Below are 25,418 nucleotides of genomic sequence, written 5' to 3'. Positions count from 1 at the left end.
GCACGGGATTCAAATTATCACGAGGCTGTTGCTGACATGACAGTTTTACCCCAGAGAGCCGCACAGAGGATCTCAGAGTTGAAGCGTTTCTTGTATTTACGGATCTCGGGCGTGTCGCTGTGTGGCCTGATGTTAGTGGGGTTGACGTTGACCACGGAGATCTTGCGGGCCTCGTTGAGCCTCGCCTGCTCTTGCTCCTGCTTCAGCAACTCATCAGCAAACAGCGCTGCAGCACAAAGTACAACAAAACACATCATCATCTTATCTGGAGCTGCCCCCATCACTGACACATAAATACAATATTTTACATTACTTTTTCATTTTACACTACTAATAAATTGGATTCTATTATTTTAATAATTATAAGTTAGACTACATATATATATGTGTGTATATATCCATGCAGGTGTGTATATATCTGTGGTGGTGTGGCTCTGGAACCATCCCCAGAGAGCAGCAAGACCCCGCCAGAATGGAAATACTGGCAATCAATAACAACAGATGCAAACATGATTAAGTCAAGCTGTCGGGATGTGGGTTGCAAAGCATCTTGCAGATGCATAGCTACTAAAGGGGGGGCTAAAGAAACTTTAACCTGAGATTTTCGGGTTAGAAGCATCAGCAGCACTAACACTATATTTGACTTTTCAGAGGGTAAAAACAGTTTGCTGCGAGGCTGCATTTACTGTAAGCCACCTGCTCATGTGACTGATGCTTTATATTAGAACAGAAACCTACCTGAGGCTGAGGTTTTATCATCTTCATCGGTCGGGGAGGTCCCGTACACCCTCGGATCAACAAATGGCGTGAAGGAGGCCTTGGAGCCTCCGCTGCCTCCCATGCCAAACTGCAAGCCACAGAAACACAGACTTTACAACCCAACACGTGTTGGAACATTTACCATGTACAGCTAAAAATCGATATAAAAAAACTGGGATCAAAATATAGGAAACACAAAGATTTTTCTATGAAGTGTCACAAAATATAAATCGGTCCTCATCAGTGTTTCCTTTATTTTGTCAGAGACCTGTATCAGGTGTTCAGAAAAAGGAAAGGGGTTACTTCCTGGATCAGAGGCTGGAAAACTGAGCGAGGGAGGAACAAACAAGGAAGGATCAAACGAGTAGAGCAAGGTAGGTTGAATCAAACGGGACAGGGCAGGAAATTAAAGGTGCCACTTGTATCTGTTCACATATAAAACTTTTTGGGGGCATCTCACCGTGTTAGATTTGACATTGAGTTCTCTCTTCTTTGAAATCAATTCAGTTTCATTCCTATAGCTCCAATTCACAACAACAGTCACCTTAAGGCAAAGACCCTTTAGTACAGCGTCACTGACGAAGGATCGAAGCGAAGGATCACTGAGATCCGACGCTCATCGGAAGTACAAGGAGACAAAACTGAGTGGCCTGAATATATGAGCAGTGTTGAAATCGTTCCAGATGTGCACAAGAAGATGATCTTGTACAAGCGCTCGGTTTTGTGGCCAATCCTGTGAAACTACATACGGCACCTTTTATTAATTTAGTCCATAAGCTTCAATAATTTCAGCCTTAAATGTGGCTGCTGGTAATTTCCCACCCTGATGAAGCAGCAGATAGCTGGTTGGTGATGAGGAGTGGGCAGGTGTCGGGGCGAGCAGGGTTGAGGTTTGTCAGGATATGGGGAGGTTTAGGGTGGAGTGGATTTCAAGGCCGATATCTGGGTGCTGCTCCACCTACTTGGACCCCAGAGGCATCCCCTGGGGAGACCAGGGGGGAGGTGCTTTGCTGCACCAAATCGGGGAGATTGGCGCTGCCAGAGAACAGTTTGCCGGGGAAACCGTTGCTGGCGGTTGAGCTCCGCCTCCGTTCCCTGTGTTTCTGGAAAAAGAGAGAGAGGGGCGGACTACTGTGCAGCGAGGCTGTTTGACAGGTCAGGTGATGGGGGGAGGCTGGACCCATGCAGGTGTGTTTGTTTCAGTGTTATTTTTAAACTGGGGAGGGTGGGCACAGAGAAAATACCCTCCTCACAGGCGTTATCAGGTCTGTGTTTCTACCACGCTCAACATTTAACACACACATACACTGTGATGAGTCTCTTAGATTGTTTTCTCCAAAACCTTCAGCAGAGTTCAAAGATTATTTGAATAATAAACAGAAATGGATATGCAATAGATCTGTTAATCAGTCAGTTATTTACCTGTAAATTATGCTTTCTGATGCTAATCCAGCTCACTGGGCCTAGTGCAGAGGCACAGGTTCAGCTTCGCTTCGGGCCATTTGCTGTACATCTTCCCCTTAGACTCTCCTACCTTTCCTGTCTACACTCAAACTGTCCTTTCACAATAAAAGCCCCAAAGCATATTCTAAACAAACTGTTTAAATCAGTTTGTTTTGTAAAGCTGATTTTGTATCAAACCTGAGATTTGAGGGCAAACTGTGTAAACAGACCATGATCACTGGCCTCTACTCACTCAGTAAAAAAGCAACAAAACAGGTGCAGAGATGATGAGTGTCGGTTTCTGTGCAGTCAGTGCAGCTTCAGTCAAAGGTCAAAGGTTAACACGGAGACTCACCTCACGCATCACCAGGGTGCTGTCCTGGGAGCTGTTTGCATACGTGTCCTCGTTGGTGTCGTTGTGCTCTCCCGTCGCGCTGAAGGACTCGTTGGTGCTCTGACTCGCAGCGGGCCTGAAAATCAGATTTTTATCATCTTTTAACAACTTTTTTAAAATGTTTTTTTTAAAACAGATGCATCTGACTTTAAAATAAGAGCTTAACAATTTGAACAGATCCTTCTCCTGGGTTTTATATGTGATAACGACGTGTAGAGAAACAAGTAAGAAATACAAAAAACCCACTCAATACTGGATAAATACTGTATATATCATCTTGTGCAAGAGGGGTTTGAAGCCTCTTCTAAACACCCTTAGCTGTTGTTTCACAGTGAAACATAGAAAAGGAAGGTTTGCCAGATGAATGATGAGTGTAGCACAGAGCTGCAGACTTTGACAATGCTGAGCTTAGGAAACAATGGAAAAACACAAAAGTCGTCTCTTAACTGCAAAACAAGTATCGGCCAAATGTTTGTGTAAGCAAACCGTCCTCCGAGCTGCACTAATAGCGCTGTGCATCATTAGCCCATGTGCATCCTCCTGTGTAACCCTCATAATGATCAAAATTTACAAAATGGACTTAATGGTTTGTTCAATATGACCTGAAATGGGTGACTGAGCCCATAAACACACCTGGAAAATGTTGTTTTTCTTTTTTTGCAATCAGGAGAGTCGCCCCCTGGTGGCCATTATTAGAAAGAATAAGAAGGCACTTCCTGTTGGGTTTCTGTCATTTCCTGTTTTATTTTGTAAATTCTTAGTCTGCTCACACTGCTGTTAGTGCTCCCTCCTTTGTAATTAAATGCCTCGCCCTAATTGGCATCATCTTTGTTGTGTTTCACACCTGCTTCCTATTAGCCAATCACAACCTGCCTCTAACCATTTGTTCCATTGTTGTCCTTTTTAAGCGTGCCATTTTTTTGCTGCGTGTTTGAATTCCTTATGGACTTCTCCTTTTGTCTGTGCCTTATTTTATGGCACACACTGATTCCCTTTGACCTCACCCAAAGATTAAACCTTTGTGTTTCCTGCAGTTGGATCTTCAGTGCCTCGAGCTACATCGATCCTTTTTAAAATCCATTTTATTAAAAAATGATTAAGAAACATTTCTTAAGGGTGTTTTTTTCAGTCTCCATGCTCAGACCTAAAGGTTAACTGGTATGGTCTATGGTCGTGCTCTTCGTTGGTTTGGATGCAAAGCTATTCCTGAATTATCACCATCACTCACATGATGCGTGGAATATCACTGACAGCCACGGATCCATCGTTAGCCCCGCCCTCTCCCTCTTCATCCTCGCTGCTGTGGGACTCCTCACTGGACGACGAGTAGTCAGTCACTTTGACCGGCGGGCGGCTGGTTTCCTCGCCCTGCCGCAGCTCTCTCAGCTCTTTGGCCAGAGCCGTCAGATCCTGCAGGAAGACAAATTCAAAAGTGACTCAACGCTTATTTATTTTCTTCATCTCTGTAAGTCATTAGTGTGCAGGCCCAAAATGCTCATGCAATAACTACAGGTCTGGCTGCTCTGGTGACCCTTGTGAATAAGAGAGGAGCCAAAAGTATCTTCAACACAAGTGTGACCATTTTATAACGCGCCTATTTTTGTCTTTAATATGCAGAGTTTATCTTCTTATATATCCGGCGTGTGGCTTCTTGGATAGTTTAAATATCATCATAAATGAAAGAAATTCGGTCCATCTATGAAAGTCTTTTGTAGCTTAAATATCACATCTAAAAAGCTCTGCTAAGATGTTCCAACACCACAAAGCACAACTCTCAGGTGTGAAGACAGATTTGCATTTCATTAAATTTTAGATTAATATCACACTGAAAATAAAGTGTTTAATTAGCCGAGTAAGAGCGTTGATGACGGAAAAGTAATTTGGCAGCAAAAGCAATATTAATTTTAAACGATATTTCAGAATTCACTCGCTCGACACCAGAGACCAGACCAACTATAAAAGTTGTCTGAGAGAAAGATTCACAACAAATTCAAGGCAGGAAACATTTTTACAGTTAAAAAAAAAATCACAGTAATATAAATATACAACGATCAAATAAACGATGAAACAAAGCTGAAATATTTCTGACCTGAGGCGACGTTTCCTTAAATCAATCATTTAAGGAAAATTCATTTTTACACAAAAGTCTGACAGTCTGTGCTGCAAAGTTTGATGTGGAACAAAGTGAAACATGCTAACACAAACATCTCCCATCATCCTGGATTATCTCCCCCCCCCCATTACAAAGACATTTGGTAACATAAAAGTTTGCATTAGACACAATAAAAAAAATGCATGTCTGATATTCCTTATTTTTGGCAATCCTGGAATGCTTCAGTGTCTCTCGCAGCTCCCCTGCCTCTTTGCGGCGCTGCAGCGGCTCAGAAGCAAAGAGCAGGAAGCAAATGTGTTTTTGTGCCACCATGCAAGCCGTTAGCAAGTCCGTCGAGAGGAGGGCAGCGAGCAGGAGGACGGTGAAGTGAGAAAAGGAGGATGCACCATGCCTCAAAGTGGGAGGTCAAAGTTCAGCAGACTTGAGCCTCTGTGATATTTTACAGTGAACAGCCAGGTACATGCACCCTGACGCCTCATCCAGCTTCTGTGCACTGCCTCTGCTGCAAACACGTCACAGCAGCACCAATTTAAACAAATTAGAAATGTTTGGTGATGGTTTGAAAAGCAGCGGATATCCTGTCTTTACAGCTGAGATGCTCTTTGCATCATTTTCCTGTTGTGAAGTTTAATACGACAGTAAATGTTTCTCTCTGGATCACATGAATAACCAAAAGCAACAAATCAGCTGAAGCTTCTACTGTAAGACTGCTTCACACGAGAACTCTGTGCAGCACTGTAGTTTCACTGTGAGCCTCACAAACCATGTACGGAGTGTAAAGCAGGAGAATGTATTACTGGAAATTTAAAATACCCCATAAAATACCAAAAAATTATACACTCATAAATACACAGATAATATATTTATTATCTGTATATTAAATATATATTAAATATGAATAATTTTATAAATTAGGATGATTATAAAATACACAATATTTTACTGCAAAATAATAAAATTGCTAAAAAAAAGAAGTAATAAAGTAATCATATAAATACAGAAAAAAATACAGTTAATCTAAAAATCTAAAGTAATTTTACACATAAAAATAAGGACTATAAAATATAAATAGCATTATAAAAAATACTATAAATCTAAAATATTAATATAAATAAATATTAAAATGAAGAAAATGTAAAAACAGACAACACAAACTAAAATATCAGACATTATCAATATAAATATAATAAATATAAGATGTCTTTGAATATTATTAGAAATGTAATAAGGTAAATATAAACATTTAATTTAAATTACTAGGAACTAAATTCAAATGATTAAAAGACCAAAAGTATTTTACTCTGCACTCTGTCGGCAAGAATCATTTGAGTGTTGTTGTGATTATTTGAACTGTGAATCAATCAGGAGCCAGAGATTCAGCAAAACAACTACATGTAAATATCTTCAATTCACAGCAGGAAAACGTGCACGTGAGCAGTTGGCAGGAAGTGGACCGAGTGAGGGGCGGCTTTGGTGGGGCATGGGGGGCGGGGGTCTTACCGACTCCTCCTGAAGACAAATGATAAAAAGGAAGAAGGGGGGGGGGTGGTGGTGGTGGCTGTGGAAATGACACATGAGGGCTGAGATGATAACAGGAAGCATGTTCTTCATAAAACAGTGAGACGAGTGGAAGACGAGAGTCCTACAGCAACTGATCACCCATCGAATTCTACTTCCTGTGTGACACGAAAGGAAAACACGAGAAAAGACGACGCAAAATATAAAATATTTGGATTTTCCTCCAAATATTATTCTTAATAATAAGTTATTAAATCCAGACCGAGTCTCTTTGCTAGGAAACAGAAGGGAATGTTTTCAGACACATTTTCCAAAAGTAAGAACATTTTTATTGGAAAACAGTAATTTTTTAAGACCTTATATTTGGAAACTGATTGAGAATGATTTCAGAAAGAGAAGTTTAGAAATATGTGAAAAATTTGGATGATTTTGATAAAGCTTTAAATCTCTTTTGAAAGAGGAGGGACGTTTTCTTCTTTTAAAGTTTCAGGAAGTGAACAAATTTTGGGAAATAAGATATTTCTTGAGAACTTTCTTTGAAAACAAAGACCTTAAATACAAATATAAGTTATTTGGTATGAAAACCTGATAATGAATTTAAAAAAGCAGCGTGAATCGATGATACATACATGAGAACAAGGGGAAAGTTGGTGAAAATTAAAGTTTATTCTAAGAAACTTCAAAGTGTTTGGAGACAGATTTTCAAACTGTGTTTTTTATTCATTCAAAAGTGAAAAAAATTCACAGCAAGAAACTAAAAATCAAAGACTTTGCTGGAGGGCTTCTCAGCGAGGAGCATTTACGGCTTTTCAACTTTTCCAGCTCTCATTATTATCATTATAAAGCCTGTGTTAACGTGAGTGAAAAAAACACATCACAAGCCGAGCATGATTTTATTCTGAAAGAATCGCACATACAGGCTAACATCGGGAGTTTAATTCAGAACGTATGTGAGGATGGCTGTGCGGTGAGGTGATGAGAGAGAGGGTGACGTGTGAGAAACAGCGATGAAGGAGGAGAAACGTCACTAACCTCGTCTACAGCTTTCTTATAGCTCTGACAGACGATGGAGGAGGGATGGAGGACAGGAAGAGGTTAGTTCAGAGAGAAGAGTCAGTCAGGCTTTCACCGCATGTTTATTTAATCAGTATTCTTAATCTTACGGGGGTTTGTGGCACTGACACACACAAACGGAGAGCTGCAGGAGTGTGTGTGTTTGTGTGGGTGTGTGTGTTATACACAGTGTGTACTCACTGCAGGCCTGCTGGGTCGGGTTATCTCTCTGCTGTCGTCTTTGGCGTCGTGGCCTTCAGTCTTAGAGGCTGAATTACCTAAAACCCAAACACAGGAGGATGTTTTTCATAAAACAGCAGAGCTTGCAAAACTTAGGGAAGACAGAACACTAAGAAAGAATTCTAAGAAGCAATTTAAAGGCACTTTTTGTAATTACCCTTTACAAGTATCTCCACTAGGGGGCAGCATTTCACCAGTGGGTTCGGTGAGCCTTCCAAAATCTAAAATTATCAACTGAGTGTAAAAAAAATCAACTGCGATGACTTTGCGTCCAAAATGTCTGTGCATAGGGAAACGCCAGGTGAGGTTAGACTGTCACGCAATACCAATTTGTACAACAAGGTGGTGCAGCGAGTCAGTGTGACCTTTATTTAATCAGGTTGGTCACTACAAACATATTTTTATTCCCTTTTAGTACCTAAACTATCAGTTACCAGGTACTTTTTAGTACCTACTCTGCCGGGGTTCCAAGTGATCCAAGGCAAAAATGTGACGTCAACAGACTGCAAGTCACCGATTGGCTGGTCAGTGGCCAATCTCTGCTCGCTCACGAAATCAAAACGGCCATTTCTGAAACCTGGCAATGACTGAAAAGGCCACAAAAATCAATGCCGTAATCCTTGAGTGTGACGAAAAGCCTCAGGTATATATATAGCAGGTACATTGTCTCGACGTCCATCTTTGTTGTAGCGTTCATGTCACATAATTATGTGACAGGACGCTTGGACACGTTACTATAGCCAGGACCACGCACACTGGGTGATACTCCACTGTAGTGGAAAACGAGGCGAGGCAAGTTGTACCACCTTGAGTCGCGTTGAGCGATGTCGAGTACTAATGGAAAAAATTAAAACTTGTTAAGGAAACAAGTTCAATAAGCATGAAATATAAACAAAAATGAGACATCAAAATATCTAAAAACATCTCAACACCTGGTAAAACGCTGCCCCCTGGTGGTGAGAGTTTAAGTAAAACGTTGCAGAGGGTAATTACAAAAAGTACCTTTACTCTGAGAGAGACCTTCAACGGCCTGCCTGAGGGCCCAGACTGGGTTTCGTGGGTTCAGGTCAGGTTTTTGTGAGGTCAGAGACAAACAGGTGACTGCGTTGGCTCACCTCGCTCATTGGAGCCTCCCTGGGAGCTGGGGGTGCTGGAGCTGGAGGAGCTGCCGCTGCTCGTTCTCTTCAGGGGAGTGTCCAAGTACATGTCAGGCCTCCGCAGGTCAGGGTTGCTACAGTAACACAATCACAACGCTGCCTCAGTGATGACTGTGAACAAATACCCACACTCACATTTCCACAGGTTGACATCGGAGCTGCGCGTACCTGGCCCGTATGAGGTGAGCGCCGGGCCGCGGGCCGAGGCCTGGCCCGTTTCCAGGAGAGTTCTTCCTGACCAAAGCCGGAGAGATGGAGGTCGTCCTCTGAGGAACCTGGAAACACAAAACAGCAGCAGGTTTTAACATCTGTCCAGAAGCAACAGGTTAAAAGCTGATGTTTTAAAACATCAGAGAGTTTAAGTACAAAACTGAGCGCTGCAAAGGTGTTCTTTAATTCACAAAATTAACTCAAAAAGGATGCAAAAATGAGCAGAGTTTTAGTCTGTAAATTACATTTTTGATCAGGGTGATGGGGACAGACTGTTTGTCTTAGTCTTTAAGTTTTAGAGCAGTTACTGACATAATTTGGGTGTTTATATAAGAAAAACATTTGAAAGAATTATGCCTCGTTGAGCAGCTTTAACTAATGCTCATTTCACTGGGATGAAGGGTATTTGCAGCAAATAAAACAAGACTAAAGAGCAGTGCTCTGAAACCTAGCTTTGCATTTAATCTGAACACAATTAATGTGAAGCTGAATACACAACACAATCATTTTAAACACCCTGAGGGCAACAAATCACAAATTTCTGGGAGAAATTTGTGATTTCTTCCAGAGTAAGTTCTTTTTTTTAAATAGATCACGTTTAACTAATAATAAATAGTATCAGAAAACACTCAAAAAATAAAAAAAATAAAGAGAAACTCAGAAAAAGAGAGAGAAAAAGGTAAAATCAGACTTTAAAGAAAAGCAAACTCAGCACACATGGATAAAAACACACTGGCGGTGGCATGCAGAGACCTTAGGGGGCATGTCGTCGTCCTGCCGCAGCCAGGAGCTGCGGTCCAGCTTGTCGAGGGGGGCGCCAGGCGGGACAGGGGCGGGGGAGGAGGGGTGTCAGAGGTGGGGTCAGAGTTCTGCCGGGCATGGGAGGCCGGGAGGGGGAGGGCAACGCCGAGGAGGAGGACACGCCGTGGGGGTCGTACAGGGACTGGGAGCCTGACAAGCCATGACTCTTCACCTGCACCAGGTGGGCCATCTGAACACACACACACACACACACACACACACGCAGGCAGGAAACAGGCAAAGTGGAGGGGAGAGAGCAGGATCAGGACAGAGTGATCAGGAGGCAAGTCAGGAGGAAACAATGCAGGAGGAGTGATGCAGAGGAAGAAATGATGAGGTCACGGAGGAGGGGAAACACTCCTCGCGGTGCACTGAGTGTGTGTGTGAGTGTGTGTGTTTGGTTCTTCAGTTCAGTGACTCTGACAAGAAGATATTTTCTCTAACAACCCAGCAAACAAACAGCGCCTCCTGCTGGTGAAGCGCAGCAGAGTTACGCCCAAACCCAGGACTACAAACAGGTGCATCAAACCTACAGACACAGCTCCTATCAGAGTTTTACTAAACTACTCCCCACAGACCGGCTTTACTTGAGCACTCGGGCAAAGACTGAAGAATGCCAAGGAAAAGTCTGGCATGTTTACATCTTAGTAGCATAGTTAGCACAGTTCTAATACCATCCACTGTCCCCCATAACATAAACAGACTCCACCCGGTTTGAGGGGGGTGACATCTATAAACTGCTGAAAACTCCTCAGACAACCCGAGACCCAGAACCAAACTTACTGTTATTGATAAGTAACCCTGCCATGAGACTAACACAGTGACTGGATTTCTGTCATTTTGCATCTGTACTCCATCACAGAAGATTTGAAATCAAACAGTGATTTCACGGTGCTTTTATTATTACAACATTTCATGCACCAGTTTTTTCTTCACTGTATTTATTTCTGATCAAACACTCTCATTCCTCCGGGCCCCTTATTTTGCTCTTGATACCTTCTGCCAGCTGGAGGGTCACTCCAACCAGAACCCCAGAGGGTGGAGAGCCACTACGCCAAGCTCACTCGTGCTGCAGATCAGAAAAAGCTACTGACGGTGCAGCTGGACCTCCACCACAGGATGAGAGACTCGCTGTAGGGATGACTGGTGATATTGCAAAGATACATAACTTTCAACTCAAATACTCACAAAGGAGAAACTCGCAATAATTGCTCATTATGATCCTCCTCCTGTCCTTCATCTATAAAATGACAGCACAATGCTGCGTCACCGCCTGCCGACACCGCTCCATCACACCCGACAATCTCCTTATTAATCTTTCTCTCACTCTAGCTCCTCTCAGACACTTAATCCCATTCACATAAGCCCCTCCTGCACTAATGAGGCCACTCTGCTGATGTTCAAAAGAGCTCAGAGTTTCATTTCAGCTGCTTCACCTGTGATGAAACCAAAAACCACGTCTGTCTGTGATGATCAGACGCATCGACGACACGGAACGACCTCGCTGGCTCCAACACACGCCGATCTTTGAATTCATCACATTAAAATGCACTCATGGACACCTGTGACGGTTCCACAGAAGTGTGTTGGGTTTGTATCTGCGTGTGCGTGCGTGTCCAGGAGGCGCACAGGCTTCACTCTCTGCAAATATTTTATTTACAAATTTCTTTGTGACAAATAACTGAGAGATATTTTTGGGTGAGGGAAGCAGCAAGGTTTCAAAAATAAGAGCGCAGGGCCTGAACACTCATAAGCTGATCACGGCAAGAGCTCTTCTCACTGGTTGATTCAAAAAGAAAAAAGAAAACACTAAAATGAGTTAAACTAAACTAAACTGACATCGTGTGGACACGATACTGAAGCTACCAGGTCATAACCTCATAACCACAACATCCACAGTCCTGAATGTAATTCTCTCTTCCTGTTTCAGAGACGGGCCAGTTGGTGAGTCACAGAGAACCAGTGAAATCCACTACTCTGCACCGTACCAACGTACATATCACAGTCAGACAAACACACAAACACAGATCACACACCTGTGGCTCCATGGAGCGGTGCATGGGCGGAGTCCGGGCCTGCTGGATGCCCCCGCTGCTGAAGGACTCGGAGCGTGGTGGCAGGGTTGGGTCTGAGATCCGGTTGGAGACTTTATGCTGCAATGCAGGAGAAGACGTTCAGCTTCTAATGTTCCCACACACACACACACACACACACACACACACACACACACACACACACACACACACACACACGTGTGTCCACCTGGCAGTGCAGCCGTGATGAAAGTGTCCTCTAAGCTGTGTGTGTCTGTTCACATGTTTTGGTTTTAAAGCTGATTTGACTGATTTCTTCTTCTAGGAGTTTACAGAAGTTTTCCTGTAGCTTGTTTCCAAGTCTGAGACATTTTGTTCCAGTTTTGTTCCTCAGGTAGAAACGAATAATTGTTTTGGGAGGTTAAACTGTGATTCTGCTGAAATCAGAGGAAACAGCTCATTCTGTGCAGAACTAAATGGATTAGTTTAAACATGACATCTATTCACTGCATGCTGCTTTTAATGCTCGAAAGATGCAGAAAATGAAGCTGGCTTCACCACAACATTTTAAAATTATAACACAATCTCTTTGTAGGAGCTCTATAGATAAAGCAACAGCAGAACCAGCCATGCACATTAGACACATGATAGTGAAATAAATCTCTTTGGTGTTATTAACCTGCTAAAGAAGCAGATTTATTGTTTACAGCTGAATATTGTTTATTGTTTGCGTGCATTTCTGCTACATGAGTGTCACTAGCAGCAGATACAGTGTGCTGCAGAATAACGGAAATAATTCACTTCTTAAAAGCAACGTTTAGATGGACTTTGGTGAAGACTATTTCTAAAGTAAGTGACACACTCTTATTCATATTTACATAGATATTACATTGTTCTGCTCCCAACAGGAAGATGTTTTAGTTCATGTCAAACTGTAAATGAAAACTGGAAGTATCGGAATTAATGAAGCGTTTGATATCATTAAAAGATAACGGCTGTTCTTGTATTTCACATGTGGCTAAACCAACATCTCCCTCCTTTAATTCTGGAGGTCTGATCTCCAACCAGCGGTGGTGTCGTTAATTCTCCCATTGACTTGATTTATTTGAGCTTCTGGGGAAAAATACCTGTTGAAACGTTTGTGTAAATGTTTTAAAAATATAATTATTACTTGGAGCTGAAGTGTGTAGACGGAAAATTGACTCTTTGTATTTGGATCTTACTGTATTTGGATTTTTTAAACAAACAAATTGATTCATCTAGAAAATCCGTATGTTGGCCTTTACTGTACTTATTACATTTATTATATACTTAACTATTAACTAAGTATGTTTACTTTAAATTTCTTTGCTATATTTAGATAATTAGATACAAATCCTGTATGAATTTTACCTGAAATGTGGTATTTTTACAGTGCAGTAAAGTGAAGTCTGTCTGAGGGCCTTTCTCCCTCATTAGGTAAATAAAGAGCGAGCTCACATCTGATATCTTTCCCTGAGTTTTATATTCAGCTGCTGGTTATTGTGGCTGATGATTTCAGCTTGTTATTCTACAGAAGAAGAAGTTATTTGTCTTCAGGTCAGATAAAAGTGACTCTTTAAAGAAGTTGTTTTCTGTGTAAATTTAACTGCTTCACATTAAATTCTAAAACCAGTTCAATTCTGTGTAAAACACTGCGTTCACTGTAAGTCTGCTCCTTGTTCCAGGCTCTCCTCTACTGTCAGCTTAACAAACTATCACGTCTGATGGTTTTGAGCTGGCTGTACACGTCACCTGCGGCCCCTGATGAGGTGTACCTCGACAGGGTTGGTTCTCTCTAAACGGTGGTCATCTGTTTTTAAAGTGGAACATTGTGATGGAAACATTTGCTCTTCTGAAGCTCGAAGGGAAATCCTGGGAGGCCGAGATGAGGGTAGACCTATCTGCACACAGTGTGCTTTCCATGTTCAGCGTCCGCAGGGAGAAACACTGATATAGCTGCAGCTGTCCTACATCTGTCCACCAGCGGCCACCAGGGGGCAGGCCTGGAGCTCTGCCCTAAATGTGTGTCTGTCATGTGCTTTAAAGTGGCCCTAGTTTATGGTTTGGACAAAAGCAGCAGAGTTCACACATGAAACACTGACTTTATGAGCTCATACCTTCTGTGTAAGAGTGTAAAAGGCAAATAAAACCAACGTTACAGAACAAATAACGACTTCAACAACCTGGAATTTAACATGAAGTTAATATGAAGCCTAGAAGAGGAAATCTGATTAAGTTAGTACATGTTAGAGATAAAATCACACCACAGCATGCAATAAAAGAGCAGCTCTCAGTCCCGGTGGCTTTAAACTCTTACCCGCTTTTATCCTCTTTATTGCTCTAAATCATCAGATAAACTCACATGACCTGTAAATATTATATAACAGCATGCACAGCATAGGTTTGAGAAGCACCAGAGTGAGAGCTGCTCTGGTTAGAGATCACCCTGCAGCACCAGCACAGCCAGTAGCCTGTAAAATGGAAACCGATGGTTAAAGTTAAGAGTGAGAAAGAACAGTAAGAAGGCAGGTGTGACAGTGACCAAGTGTTTTTACAATTTAAATCCAAAAACAACAAAATATGTCATGTCAGCGATGCTGTTTGTGGAATCCAAATTTTAGCTTGTATGAAAAACATTTAAAGTGTCTCTTCTGGAGTCACAGACCACCATGTAGTAGGAGCGCTGGAGCAGCTCTCTAATGGAAAATATGGGTTTTACTTGTGTTTCAGTGACATACATGTCTTCAGTATTCCAGATAGATTTGCAGGTTCAAATTTTAGGATAAAGACGCTTTTTTTAAAAGAAATATACACTAGTAAAACTCTAGGCTCATCTGATATCAACTAATCTCCTTGTTTTGCAGCAGAACTGCTGCAGTTATATCGTCTTCTTTATATTTCTTTGTTAGAGAGCGATTTAATACTTATCTCTGCACAAAAAGTTGGAGATAATCCCAGTTTGTGCTGAATGTCAGAATGTTACAGTGTAGTGAAGGCCATCATTGGGCAGCTCCGAGGTACATCATAGATATGCAGGTACACAGGTAAGCTGCAGGTATGCTACAACATAGATGTATAGAAGCTACTCTGTGGGTTTGCTGTATGCGTGCCATACATTTTGGCTAGGTTACCTAGGTCATTCCTTCGTCTACACCTACATATGCTGTAGATATGCCATAGGAATACATCAGTAATCTACATGTAACATCACTGCATGCCCTGTAAATGAGTGTGACTGCAAACAGCATGGTCTCTGTGGAAACGCAACATTTTGAGCTAAAGTGGTTGAAAGTGCAGAGGAAGCCAATCAAAGAGGAGTTTAACCAACAGATCCAAGTGGTGAGAGGAGGTGTGAAATTAACAAGGGAGGAGTCCACATCATCCCAGAGTTACAGTTAGACAGTTCACCTGGTTAGAGGAGCTCTTATTAGAGATTAAAGGGAAATCATCCCAGCAGGAGGTTAATTATGAAGCTGGACGGACGGCAAGATGAGGAAGCATCTGTTCCTCCTCCAACTAACCAAGCGGCTGGGGCTGCGGCCCCGGGAGTCAGCGTTCCTGTCGGGACTCCTGTCGAGGCTCCTCCGGGACGCCGCAGGCTCAGAGTAGGCGGGCTCAGGGACGCAGGTGATGCGGATTCGAGGTGTGTGAATGTGATGTCTGGTGGGGCTGACGTGGACAGGGTAGGAGGGGGGGCGGGACCGAGGTTTGTACCCAGGGAGCTTGAGGAGCTCTTCAAAGTTGATGTCTTGCTTTTCCTTGAAGGAGTGATAGTTCTTTGGGGCAATGCGAGGGGAGTTGCTCTGAGCTCGACGCATCACCTGGAAGGCAAGGTGGGTGTTTAACGAGGAGAAGACACACATGAGGACAGCAGGAGGACAGTCGCTGGTTTTGGTGTCCACAGAGAGAATTTAAAAAAGTGAGATCTGTGACATCTGTCATCATTGATGGGAGGAATGTAAGCCATCTTTACAGAAACACTCCAAAAGAAAGAGTTTCACTCCAAAAGGCAGAAAAAAAATCTCACTCACAGTTTGACCTTTAACACGCTGAGCTCATCACTCTGTTAGTGACGAACACAGATGACTCAAATCAATTTGGCTGCACGTCACTACACATCAAGCCTTTTTAAAATGAAACTCTTATTTTGGTACTTTCTCCGCCTGTTTGTTGTCGCTCTGCTGTTTCACCTGGAAAATGAAGAAAAAAATCAGAAAGTTGTCATTTTGAGGTTTATCGCAGACTCTTCTGCAGATCAGCTCCGATGATACCTGCAGGGTGGAAAACTTGAAGCGCGTCCTGAACAAACGCTCTGAGAGCGCGCTGGCCTTTGATTCACACGACTCCAGCTCAGTTAGTGCTCCTATAAATGGAAACATCTGTTTGTGTGAGTCTGAGTGGAATCACAAGCTGCTCAGTGGGTAGAGTCTTGTTCCTGCTCCCACATACAAACCAGCCTTTTGTCTTTGCTGCAAACCTTCACCTGAGTGTATGTGTGCACATTTGGATGCTAGCAGCGCCGCCTTTGAACCTGCGGCTGTTTCCACAGCAGCGTCACATCCTCAGAGTGGTAAAAGCTCTTTTCTTGAAACATGTTGGAAGGTGTTGGTGCTTAACCACTTTTCCAATAGTCACATAGGACAAACAAACAATAGTCTAACTTTTAGTGCGATCGAATGTTTCTAATAAAATGTGGCTAAAAGATTGTTTAAATGTAGCTGTATTCTTAATTTTTTGTCTTTATACAAAAATTTGTTTGTATTGATCAATCAAAAGCATTAAAACAACAAAAATCAGTTTCAGGAATTTTTTTTCTACTTTTGGCTCTGTGTGATGTCAGCAGGGGACGAGGTATCACTAATATGGCCGCCTCTGTTTGCGAGGGGCAGCCAATCAGAGCAAAGCCACCTTGAAACAGCTTCTTTCAGAGAGAGGATGAGCTGCAGGGCTTATTTTGAACTGTGACTAATGCAAAGCTGCTCAAGTGCAGAGCATGAATAAAAATAAGGAGCAGAATGGGTCCACACTCATCAACATAAATGATCTTGCTGGTTAAATGTTCTGGGTGTACTTAAATGATTTTTGGACCCCCCCCCCCCTAAAATGAAAGAAATGAAAATAAGGCTTGTAGTGTGAAACTGCATCTCCGGCCCTGCAGGCTACCTCTTTGGCCCAGGTGGGCTTGTCGTTGCTGCTGGGCGCCTGATCCTTGTAGTGGTACAGCTGCTTCTTGTCCTGCGGCGGTCGCGGCGGCTCCTGCTGCTGCTGCTGCAGCGACACCAGGTACGCCCGCTCCTGCTGCAGCTGCCTCTGCAGCCGCTCGGCCTGCCGCTGCTCCTCGATCTGCTTCCTCTTGTACTCCTGCACAGAGAACAGAGAGACGTCAGGTGAGCACAGGTTGAACTGCAGAGATAAAAACAACAAGGATCACAAAGTCCTCAAACAAACAGGCTCGTGTTTTTTTGTCAGCGAGCCCTGGAGCAAAACTGCTGGATGCTTTTTTTCAGACCTCAGCTCAACATGGCCTGTGTGCACATCAGCTGGAGTGCAAAGAGAAACCTTTATATTACTTAAATTATCCTGCACGTCTTGAGACCGGTGCCCCTGCTTGCATTTGATCTGCATGTAGACACCAGAGCACTGATCCTGTGGTGTGTTTAGACCAAATGCAAAACCCACCCACAGACTGCGAAGCCCGCTGACACTGCTGACTATCAGGATGGGGGAGAGCTGAAAAAGTGGAGCTCTTTGATTTAACTTTTAGATACATGCAGAAAGAATCACACGACTTCCTCAGAAGCTCTTGTTAATTCCAGCTATCAGCTTTAGTTTGGAAGGAAGTAGCTCTCCCACTGGCCATTAGGGGTAGACATTTGTGGGTGGAGAAATGATCCAAAAGCACTCCAGTGACTGCAACACAATTACAAAACATTTGATGGTTCAAAAATCTAATTGCCATCCTGGCCAACTCTGCTGCTGCCTCACTCTGAGTAGAATAAACGTGCGAGGTCCGTCTCTGCTGCTTCCATCCTGCACGTTAGGCCTGACCTGTTAGACGCTGTCGAACCTTTGAGTTGCTTTTTGGATATTTTAATGAACAACACACCAAAACTAAGCAGCATGGAGTGACACTGCACTGGGGAGGAGTTGTTTCATGATATTACAAACACGTTTAATTTCATGTATCATGATAATGACTTCCCAGCCACCTGAGCTCTGGGTGTCTCTGTTTTACTTTGCTTGTGCGGTGCTTTCCCCTGCAGGTGCTAATTAGTTGTATGAGCTCCACCTTTTTCTTACCCCCAACCCCCAAGTTCTTCTCACAGTCTTTGAGCTGGGCTGTGACATGAAATGAAAGTAATGGCTACTGAAGGTAAAGATGCTGGAAATGACAGAGGTCATTGCATTGGCTCTGCATAAAGGAACGTCAGTGTGTAGCTGAGCTGCAGCCACAGGAACATGCAGAGCTGCACGCCGTCTGCAGCTCTCGGTTCAAGGCAGACTTTGATGGGACAGTAAATCGATTTCAGTGATGGAAACTTGTCCGTTTTTACATTTTTACATTCAACTTTCATCACAAGAAAGGTGCTGCACAATTTTAATATTCATTTAAAGCATCACAATATTGAACTATTACAATCACTATCAATGTAAAACAAGCTTTTTGAAACGAATCCAGCACTTTATACTTCACTCCTTTTTTCCCCATTTTTTTCTCTATTGACTGACTTAAAGGACAAAAATTCTTAAATATAAAAAAAACCCAAATCTTAGAGAAGCGTGTGTTCTTACGTCGAGGGTTATAAGTGATGTGCTGAATGCCATCGGCTGACATTTCTCCTCACACTGTATCGTCACTTTAGAGGTCTGGCATTTATCTGAGCCATGTGTGAAAGACTGCAGCAGACCTTTTAGGCGTGTGTGTGTGTGACCGTGTCTACATATCTTTGTGGGGACCAAAACTTGAAAGTTTACTATGCTTGTGGGGACCAACAGCCCTTCTGGGGACAAAATCCCGGTCCCCACGAGTGTGAAGACATGTTTCAGACTCAAAATGTGGTTTTAGCGTCAGGGTTGGGATTAAGCATTCATTTTTAGGGAAAGCATTATGTCAATTAAATGTCCCCACAAACATATGAAAACATAGTGTTTGTGTGTGCGAGTGTGTGTGTGTGTGTGCATACTGATCAGTTTGGGGCCCCTGACTGTTCTGATGTCACTGACTTAGGAAGACGGCATCATAACAAACAGTGAAGCTGAATAAAGTCTTCCCAGCGCCGGCGGCCATCGACTGACACGCCCACTGCTGTGTGTGCTGATTGATTTGATGTTTGTTAACTTTTTCTATGAAAAAAAGAAAAACCCGACGCGTGAGTCATCTCGGCTTGGTTGGTATTGATCGATTATTGACTGGCCTCACCTTTACGTCACACTTTATTTATTTGAGTAAACAATAAACAGGCAGACTTCCTGGAAACCATGCTGCTTTGATTTTTAGGAACCAATGAGAGCCGATTCTGGAAGTGACTTCCTGCAGACCTGGACCTCGCTCTTTGCACCTGAACATCCCATCGCTCAGACAATAATCTTAGTGATTTGGTCTCGATTGGGACCTTTTAAAACTGACTTCTAACAACAGAGTGTGGACATAGAGTCATGAGCTGTTATTGTAATTATAATCATTTAAAAGTTTAAAGGGACATAAAATATTCAGAGTGTTATTTCAGCTGCTTTCTGAGAGATGAGAATAAAGCTGGGGTCTCATAGCCTCGAACGATTATCATCTACAGTCTCTCGTGTACCTGGGGAAACCTGACCAATCGTGCCCTGACATCTTACGTTTTGGGGCCAGTGGTGACTTTTACTGAACAAATTTCATCAGGTGGAAATTTTAGGAACGCAGCCCACTCCTTTATGGGTGAATGCTCCCTGCTCAGTACGAGGTGTCACTTTACTTTGGGTTTTAGTAGCTGCTTCTTAGGTTGAAAGGTAATCAGTCCATCTGTTTCTCCCTTGATTCAGAGCTACTATAAGTCAACGAATTTGTCAGTGTGTGAAACAGAAACGTGCTGTTTGAACTCCGGACAAATTCAGGAGATTTTTTTTTCTGTAGTTGTTCTTCTGACTCAAAGCGCTCAGCAGGAAATAGTTGCTTCAGGAATTTTCTAAGTGCTGCAAACACACTTTGTGGTTTAGTTGAGGAAGTTGCTTGGATAGAGGATACAAAGATGGCAACCATGATGCCCACTCAGCAAGAGAAAAAGCCCCACACTGTTAACTGTTAATGCACATCAAACTGACTTTAGATTAGGAGGCTGCAAAGCATTGGGTGAGTGGTAGTGGAAGCAAACTTGGAGCTAGAAGCATTCTTCACCAGGTGTATAATGTAGCATCCTTGGTGCTTATCAGACAAACGAGGCATTTCCAGGTGCTTCTGAGTGGGAAAACCTCATAAAACTTATTGCAGAACATAATGAAGCTTAGAAATCAAGCAAACCCAAAGCTGCTCCCAAGGCTCCTGCACATCAGCCTGCACACTGAATTCACCCGGGAGCATCAATCCCAGGCCTGGAGACCTGAAGCCCTTCCTATGTGAATGAATCATGTAGCATTTTAACAATTAACACAAACAAATTCAAATGATCACAACTGTGGTGAAAACACACAGTGAAGCTTTCCCCGGGTTCCAGGTTAGCTCACCGGTGACCACGACAAGGCCAAAAAAATGCAGCAGCCCAGGTTCGAGTGTGACCGCTGTGCTTTCCCCTGCTCTCTCTTTCCTGTTTAGTCTTCATGGCTGCTGCAGTAAAAAATGCCCAAATAATAAATATTGTTTTTTTAAACAAACATAACCTCTGGGTCTAAGCCAACATGCAACTGCCTGAAATCTGATTTCTTTTTCTACCTGCCAGCAGGGGGCGACTGCTCTGGCTGGAAACAAAAAAGACTTGTGGTAAATGTCCATGAAAAAAAAACCACACCCAGATTTTGGCTCTTTAGTTCTAATTGTGACTCACAAAGATGAATGACCCAGGATGTGCTTGTTGGCTTTGACTTGCTTCAGGGTCAGATGTGACGCTCGCAGCCTGTCACATCAGGTCTCTGAACACCAACATGGCAAAAATGCTGAGCTCAAGATTTCAAACCGGACTTCAATAACAAACGAGTTATCGTGGTAGCTACATCCATCTATGGTTTGAATGACCAAGCTTGCTACATTTGTAGAATCCAGGGTTGGAATAGGATTAACAAATCTGCTTTTAGTTCATGCTTCTGTTCTTTCACTTCTCTTTCTCCTCTTTCCCCAACCGATCACAGCAGATGCCAAACTCTCTCTGAGTTCTTCCTCCCCGCTGTCACCAAAAAACAGTCATCTGATTGTTGAAGCTTTCACTGTAATATTTCAGATTATGTATCTTAGAGTTTAAGGCAATTTGAGTTTTATGTGGATAAAAAAATCAAAGCAGGTACTTTGAGCCCGACGTTAGGCTCTGCCCTTCATCAGTCTGTGTGTGTTTGTGTGTTGTGTTACCAGCAGTAGGGCCTGCTCCTGCAGGAGCTGCTGCTGCAGGATCTCCAGCTGCCTCTGCTCCTCCTCCAGCTGTCTACGGATATACTCCTAACCAATCAGCAGACCCAGCCAGCACCACAGGCAGCCAATCAGAGAGCAACCAGGAGAAATGGGAGCGAATCGGAGCCCAGGCAACCAGTGACATCAGCGGAGGAGGAAATAGAAGAAAAGGAAAAAGGAAAGAGGAGGAGGACAGCCAAAAGTAGGAGATTTGTTGAAGAGGTGTGAAAGTAGGGATTTAGTCAGGAACAGGCGAGGAGAGAAAAAGGAGAGGAACAGCAGGAGGCCGTAATTAGTAGAACAGAAAGACAACATGCTTATTATTAAGCATTGTTAAAGATCAGTGTGAAATCAGCTGTGCAAGAGGAAGAAATCTCTGTCTGAGAGAGCGTTAAGGAAGCGCTGCTGAGAAGTTAACTACGAGTCATTTATAAGTCTCCTGTGTTACAGTATCAGGCTGGACGTGTGGCGACACTACAGCTGAAAATCAGCAACTTTATTAAAAAATAACACGAACCACAACAAGCATATATCCCACACACTCATCCGTCTGTAAAACCTTCACGTAGCGCAGGTTTAAAAGTTCAAATGAGAGTTTACTCTGTCTGTCAGATATGCTCCTCATCATCCAGTGAAACCTTAAAGGCTCGTCGTTTAGCATTTTTCCCTCAGTGAAATCACAGATTGTTTTGGACTAGAAAATGTTCTGTTGTCACATTTCACGAGTGACCGGCTCCGTAAAACCCTGACGATCGATACCACTCTAAAGGCTGCAGAGGGATTATATCTGCAAGTGGCTGCTTTCTGTTGCTTTTTGAGACAAAATTTGTAAAGAATAATCTATAATCGCAGAATTGTTTGACATTAATTATAAACCTCCGAAATTAGAGGTTTGACTAAATGTATTTTTAGGCTGAAGCGAAATGACTGAATTTACATTTTGGGTCGAGCTCCAAAAACACAAAACGAATTACAACCTTCTTTGATTAAATCCAATTTTAATGCCAAATTTAAAATGCATTGAAGCCACAAACTTGAAAAAAGTACGATGTTTGTCGTCATGAGCTGTAGTCACACAGTTAGAACAGAAGCTCCGTGTAGACCACGACTCTTTTAAATGATTTACCATTTTTACATCAAAGGTTGTAGACGGATTAAAGCAGGATTATTTGGTGTAAAGTTGGTGTTTAAAGTATTGGCACAACCTTTTTTTGCACAATAAAATATTTTTGCATAAATGTTTGAGATAAAATGAAGTCTTACAGTCATGTAGTTTTAAGCTGAGTCATGCTGACTTTTAATCCCCATTGTAGGAAAAACTCTAGAGACATTAAAAACCGTCATTTCCCATAATGCAACTTGGAAATTTCTTTAATTCAGCTTTCATTTAAACCCTTCAAATGAATAATGCAGGAGTAATGCAGCACGAGAGGCTGTGAAGCAGAAGTAAAATGAGGAAAAATGCTCCTTTAACTTCCAGCTGAGTGTGTAAAGCAATAAAACACAGAGCTGAGCTCAAAGTGAGAGACGGAGCACACAGTCATCAATGATTTGGTCGGAAAACAGCAAATTTTCAGGGAAACACCATCTGGTTTATTATGAATGTGTTGCTACAACAGTAGAGGTAATTAATTTGTGTTTATTTTTCAAGACATTAATAATGATTTTTCTAAGATTAGTGAGAGCTCATTTAAGTCTCTTATTCTTTGTAAGAAGTTTATGTTCCTTTTCCCTGTTCTAGATGTCGTAAAGCTCATTTATTTATGATTAAGTTACAAATTAAGTACCATAGTCTCTCTACAGCGCCCCCTGGTGTCTGGAGGCCAGCATCATGTGAAATTCTCATTTTACACGTGCTGCAGAACATCATCTCTGTAGCGTCTTCTCAGATTTGAGCCGTCAGATGTGCGTTTCCATGTTTCAATCGCTCATCAGAGTAACTGTCAGGACATGTGCTGAGAAGCCACACCCCCTCGTATGACACCTGTCAGTCAGGTGTTTCCGTACCTGCTCTCTCTCTGCGTGCCTCCTCTCCTCCTCGCGGCGGAGCTGCTCCATCTCTTCATACCTCCTCCTCTGCTCTCGCTCCTGCTGCTTCCTCAGTTCTCGCTCGCGACGCTGTTGCTGTAGGTGGAAACAGTTTTACACAACAACACCTCAGCTGTGTGTATGTCCATGAGTGTGTGTATGTCCGTGTGTGTGTGTACGTCAGGCATGTTTTCCTGGCATTTGGATGAGCTGAGGTGCTAACAAACAGGTGTGATGTGTTTCACATGCAGGAAAAGTGATTTTATGATCATTTCTCACAGATTCAAACAGCTGAAGGACAAATCTCTCTTGTGTCTTTGTGCTGTCACATCTGTATCGACTTCCTGTGTGTAAAGTGACAATCTATCGTTGTCATTATTATTATTATCTGAGGTCTTAAATCTACCTCCTCTAGCCGTCGCCGCTGCTCTTTCTGCTCTTCTATACGTTTTTGTCTCTCGGCCAGTAGCTGGCGCTTGTGCTCCTCGTTCTGCTGCTGCTCCAGCTGCTGACGCCGGATCAGCTCCGACCGCTCCTTATTGGCCAGCTGCAGACGCAGGAAGTCTCGCCTCAGCGTGGACTCACCGGGAATATTGATGATGGAGCTGGAACAGGATTAAGACTTGTTTGAGTTTTAGTGAATCTGCTGTTTTTATAGGTTGGCAGTTTATAAATGAGGTTTGGCTCTTTATTCTCTGCTGCACCGCTAAAAACACACAAAACTTCAAACCTATAGATGAGCAGCAGTAATAATGGGAGTATACAGCAGTTCTTTGCTAAATAAAATAAAAGCTTAGCCACTGTAATGTTAATGTTTGTTTGTGAACTCTCTTTCTGAAGACCCATTGTGTTTTTGGGGGATAAAAATGAGCAAAGTTGGATGAGAGGGTGAAGAAAGTGAGCTGTAAAGGTGTAATATCTGTAAGTTAGTCCATGGTTGTTATATAAAGCGGTAAATTCTGAGACTCCCAAGAAGCTGCAGTTCCTGTAATGGCCACTTGAGGCTGGTGTCAGTGTTGAGTCACTCGGTTTAGCCAAAGGGATGTTTAATAGACAGCCAGACCTCTTACTTTAAGCCATAATTAAATCTAAACATGTGAGTTATTTTTTTAAAAAGCTGTTGTGAAGGTGGACGGTATCTACAAAGACAGGCCACCGTTCATTTCTGTGGGAGTCTATGAGGAGCGCCTCACTGTCAGCGCCAGACTCCAGTGGCCACCAGAGGAACTGGATTTTGGTGCTTCAGTTTTGGATTCTTTACTTCTGAATGGTATTAGCCCGTTAACATCAGCGGGTAAAGCAGAGGCTATGGTATGAGTTGTCTAGTAAACATACCTGGGCTCTCCTATGTCCCTCTCTTCATCCTCTTCCTCACTCCCACTGTACTCGTACTCCGTCTCATCTGAGGGGAAAACAAACACAGATTTCAGGTCAGTGTTTACATCTGTTGACAGCTGAGGCTTCAGGCAGCTGTGAGCTGAGGTGAGTCAGTGGGGGTGGGGTGCCTGCTCACCTCGCTCGCCCCTCCTCTTCTTGGTGCGGTCGATGTGGTCCTTCAGCTGGATGCGGACCTGCCGCTCGTTGGGGAGGTCTCTGATGAAGGGGTGCTTGAGAAGCTGCTCGGTGCTCGGCCTCTGGCTGTGACTCTTCACCAGGCAGCTCTCTATGAACGACTGGAACTTCTTCGACCTGACCGCGAGCACACACACACGAGTTAATCGCTGATAACTCTCTTCCTTAAAACAGCAGCTTCATTACAGGCAGAGCTGCAGCTTTACCCTCTTACAGGCCACCGTCACATCATGTTTCTCTGTAGACCTCTGACAGCATGTGTGTGCATTTAAGTGACTCACCACTTCTTTGATTTGAGTCTCGGGGCAGGATTTCTGGGGATGAGGAAGAGCGCCCTCATTGGATGCATGTCACACAGAGCTGAGGAGGCAAAAGGAAGGAAAGGAGAGCAGAGGCAGAGGAAAGGAAAGAAAGCAAGAAAGCAGATAGGAGATAGGAATTAAAAAAATATATGAGGAGAAGAAATAAAAGGGAAGGAAATTCAAAAATGGGAGAGAGGAGATGA

At 43.0% G+C, this 25,418-nt stretch overlaps 1 protein-coding gene across 1 annotated transcript in view; it reads right to left on the bottom strand.

Moving 5' to 3' along the window:
• Nucleotides 1-25,418, bottom strand: part of tnikb (TRAF2 and NCK interacting kinase b) — a 59,636-nt gene that overhangs the window by 9,169 nt on the left and 25,049 nt on the right. The window contains 20 exon segments of the mRNA XM_025910457.1: nt 50-226; nt 739-847; nt 2,558-2,672; nt 3,825-4,006; nt 7,260-7,283; nt 7,482-7,558; nt 8,636-8,751; nt 8,846-8,952; nt 9,641-9,696; nt 9,699-9,761; nt 9,764-9,878; nt 11,725-11,841; nt 15,264-15,563; nt 16,906-17,103; nt 21,275-21,361; nt 23,321-23,437; nt 23,748-23,946; nt 24,677-24,743; nt 24,855-25,030; nt 25,195-25,273. Coding sequence (XP_025766242.1) covers nt 50-226; nt 739-847; nt 2,558-2,672; nt 3,825-4,006; nt 7,260-7,283; nt 7,482-7,558; nt 8,636-8,751; nt 8,846-8,952; nt 9,641-9,696; nt 9,699-9,761; nt 9,764-9,878; nt 11,725-11,841; nt 15,264-15,563; nt 16,906-17,103; nt 21,275-21,361; nt 23,321-23,437; nt 23,748-23,946; nt 24,677-24,743; nt 24,855-25,030; nt 25,195-25,273 — 2,481 coding nt within the window.

Source organism: Oreochromis niloticus, linkage group LG9 (genome assembly GCF_001858045.2).
Source record: "Oreochromis niloticus isolate F11D_XX linkage group LG9, O_niloticus_UMD_NMBU, whole genome shotgun sequence".
Classification (NCBI taxonomy): domain Eukaryota; kingdom Metazoa; phylum Chordata; class Actinopteri; order Cichliformes; family Cichlidae; genus Oreochromis; species Oreochromis niloticus.
Note: the sequence above shows the minus strand (reverse complement) of the source record. Positions and strands in the feature narration are given on the sequence as shown.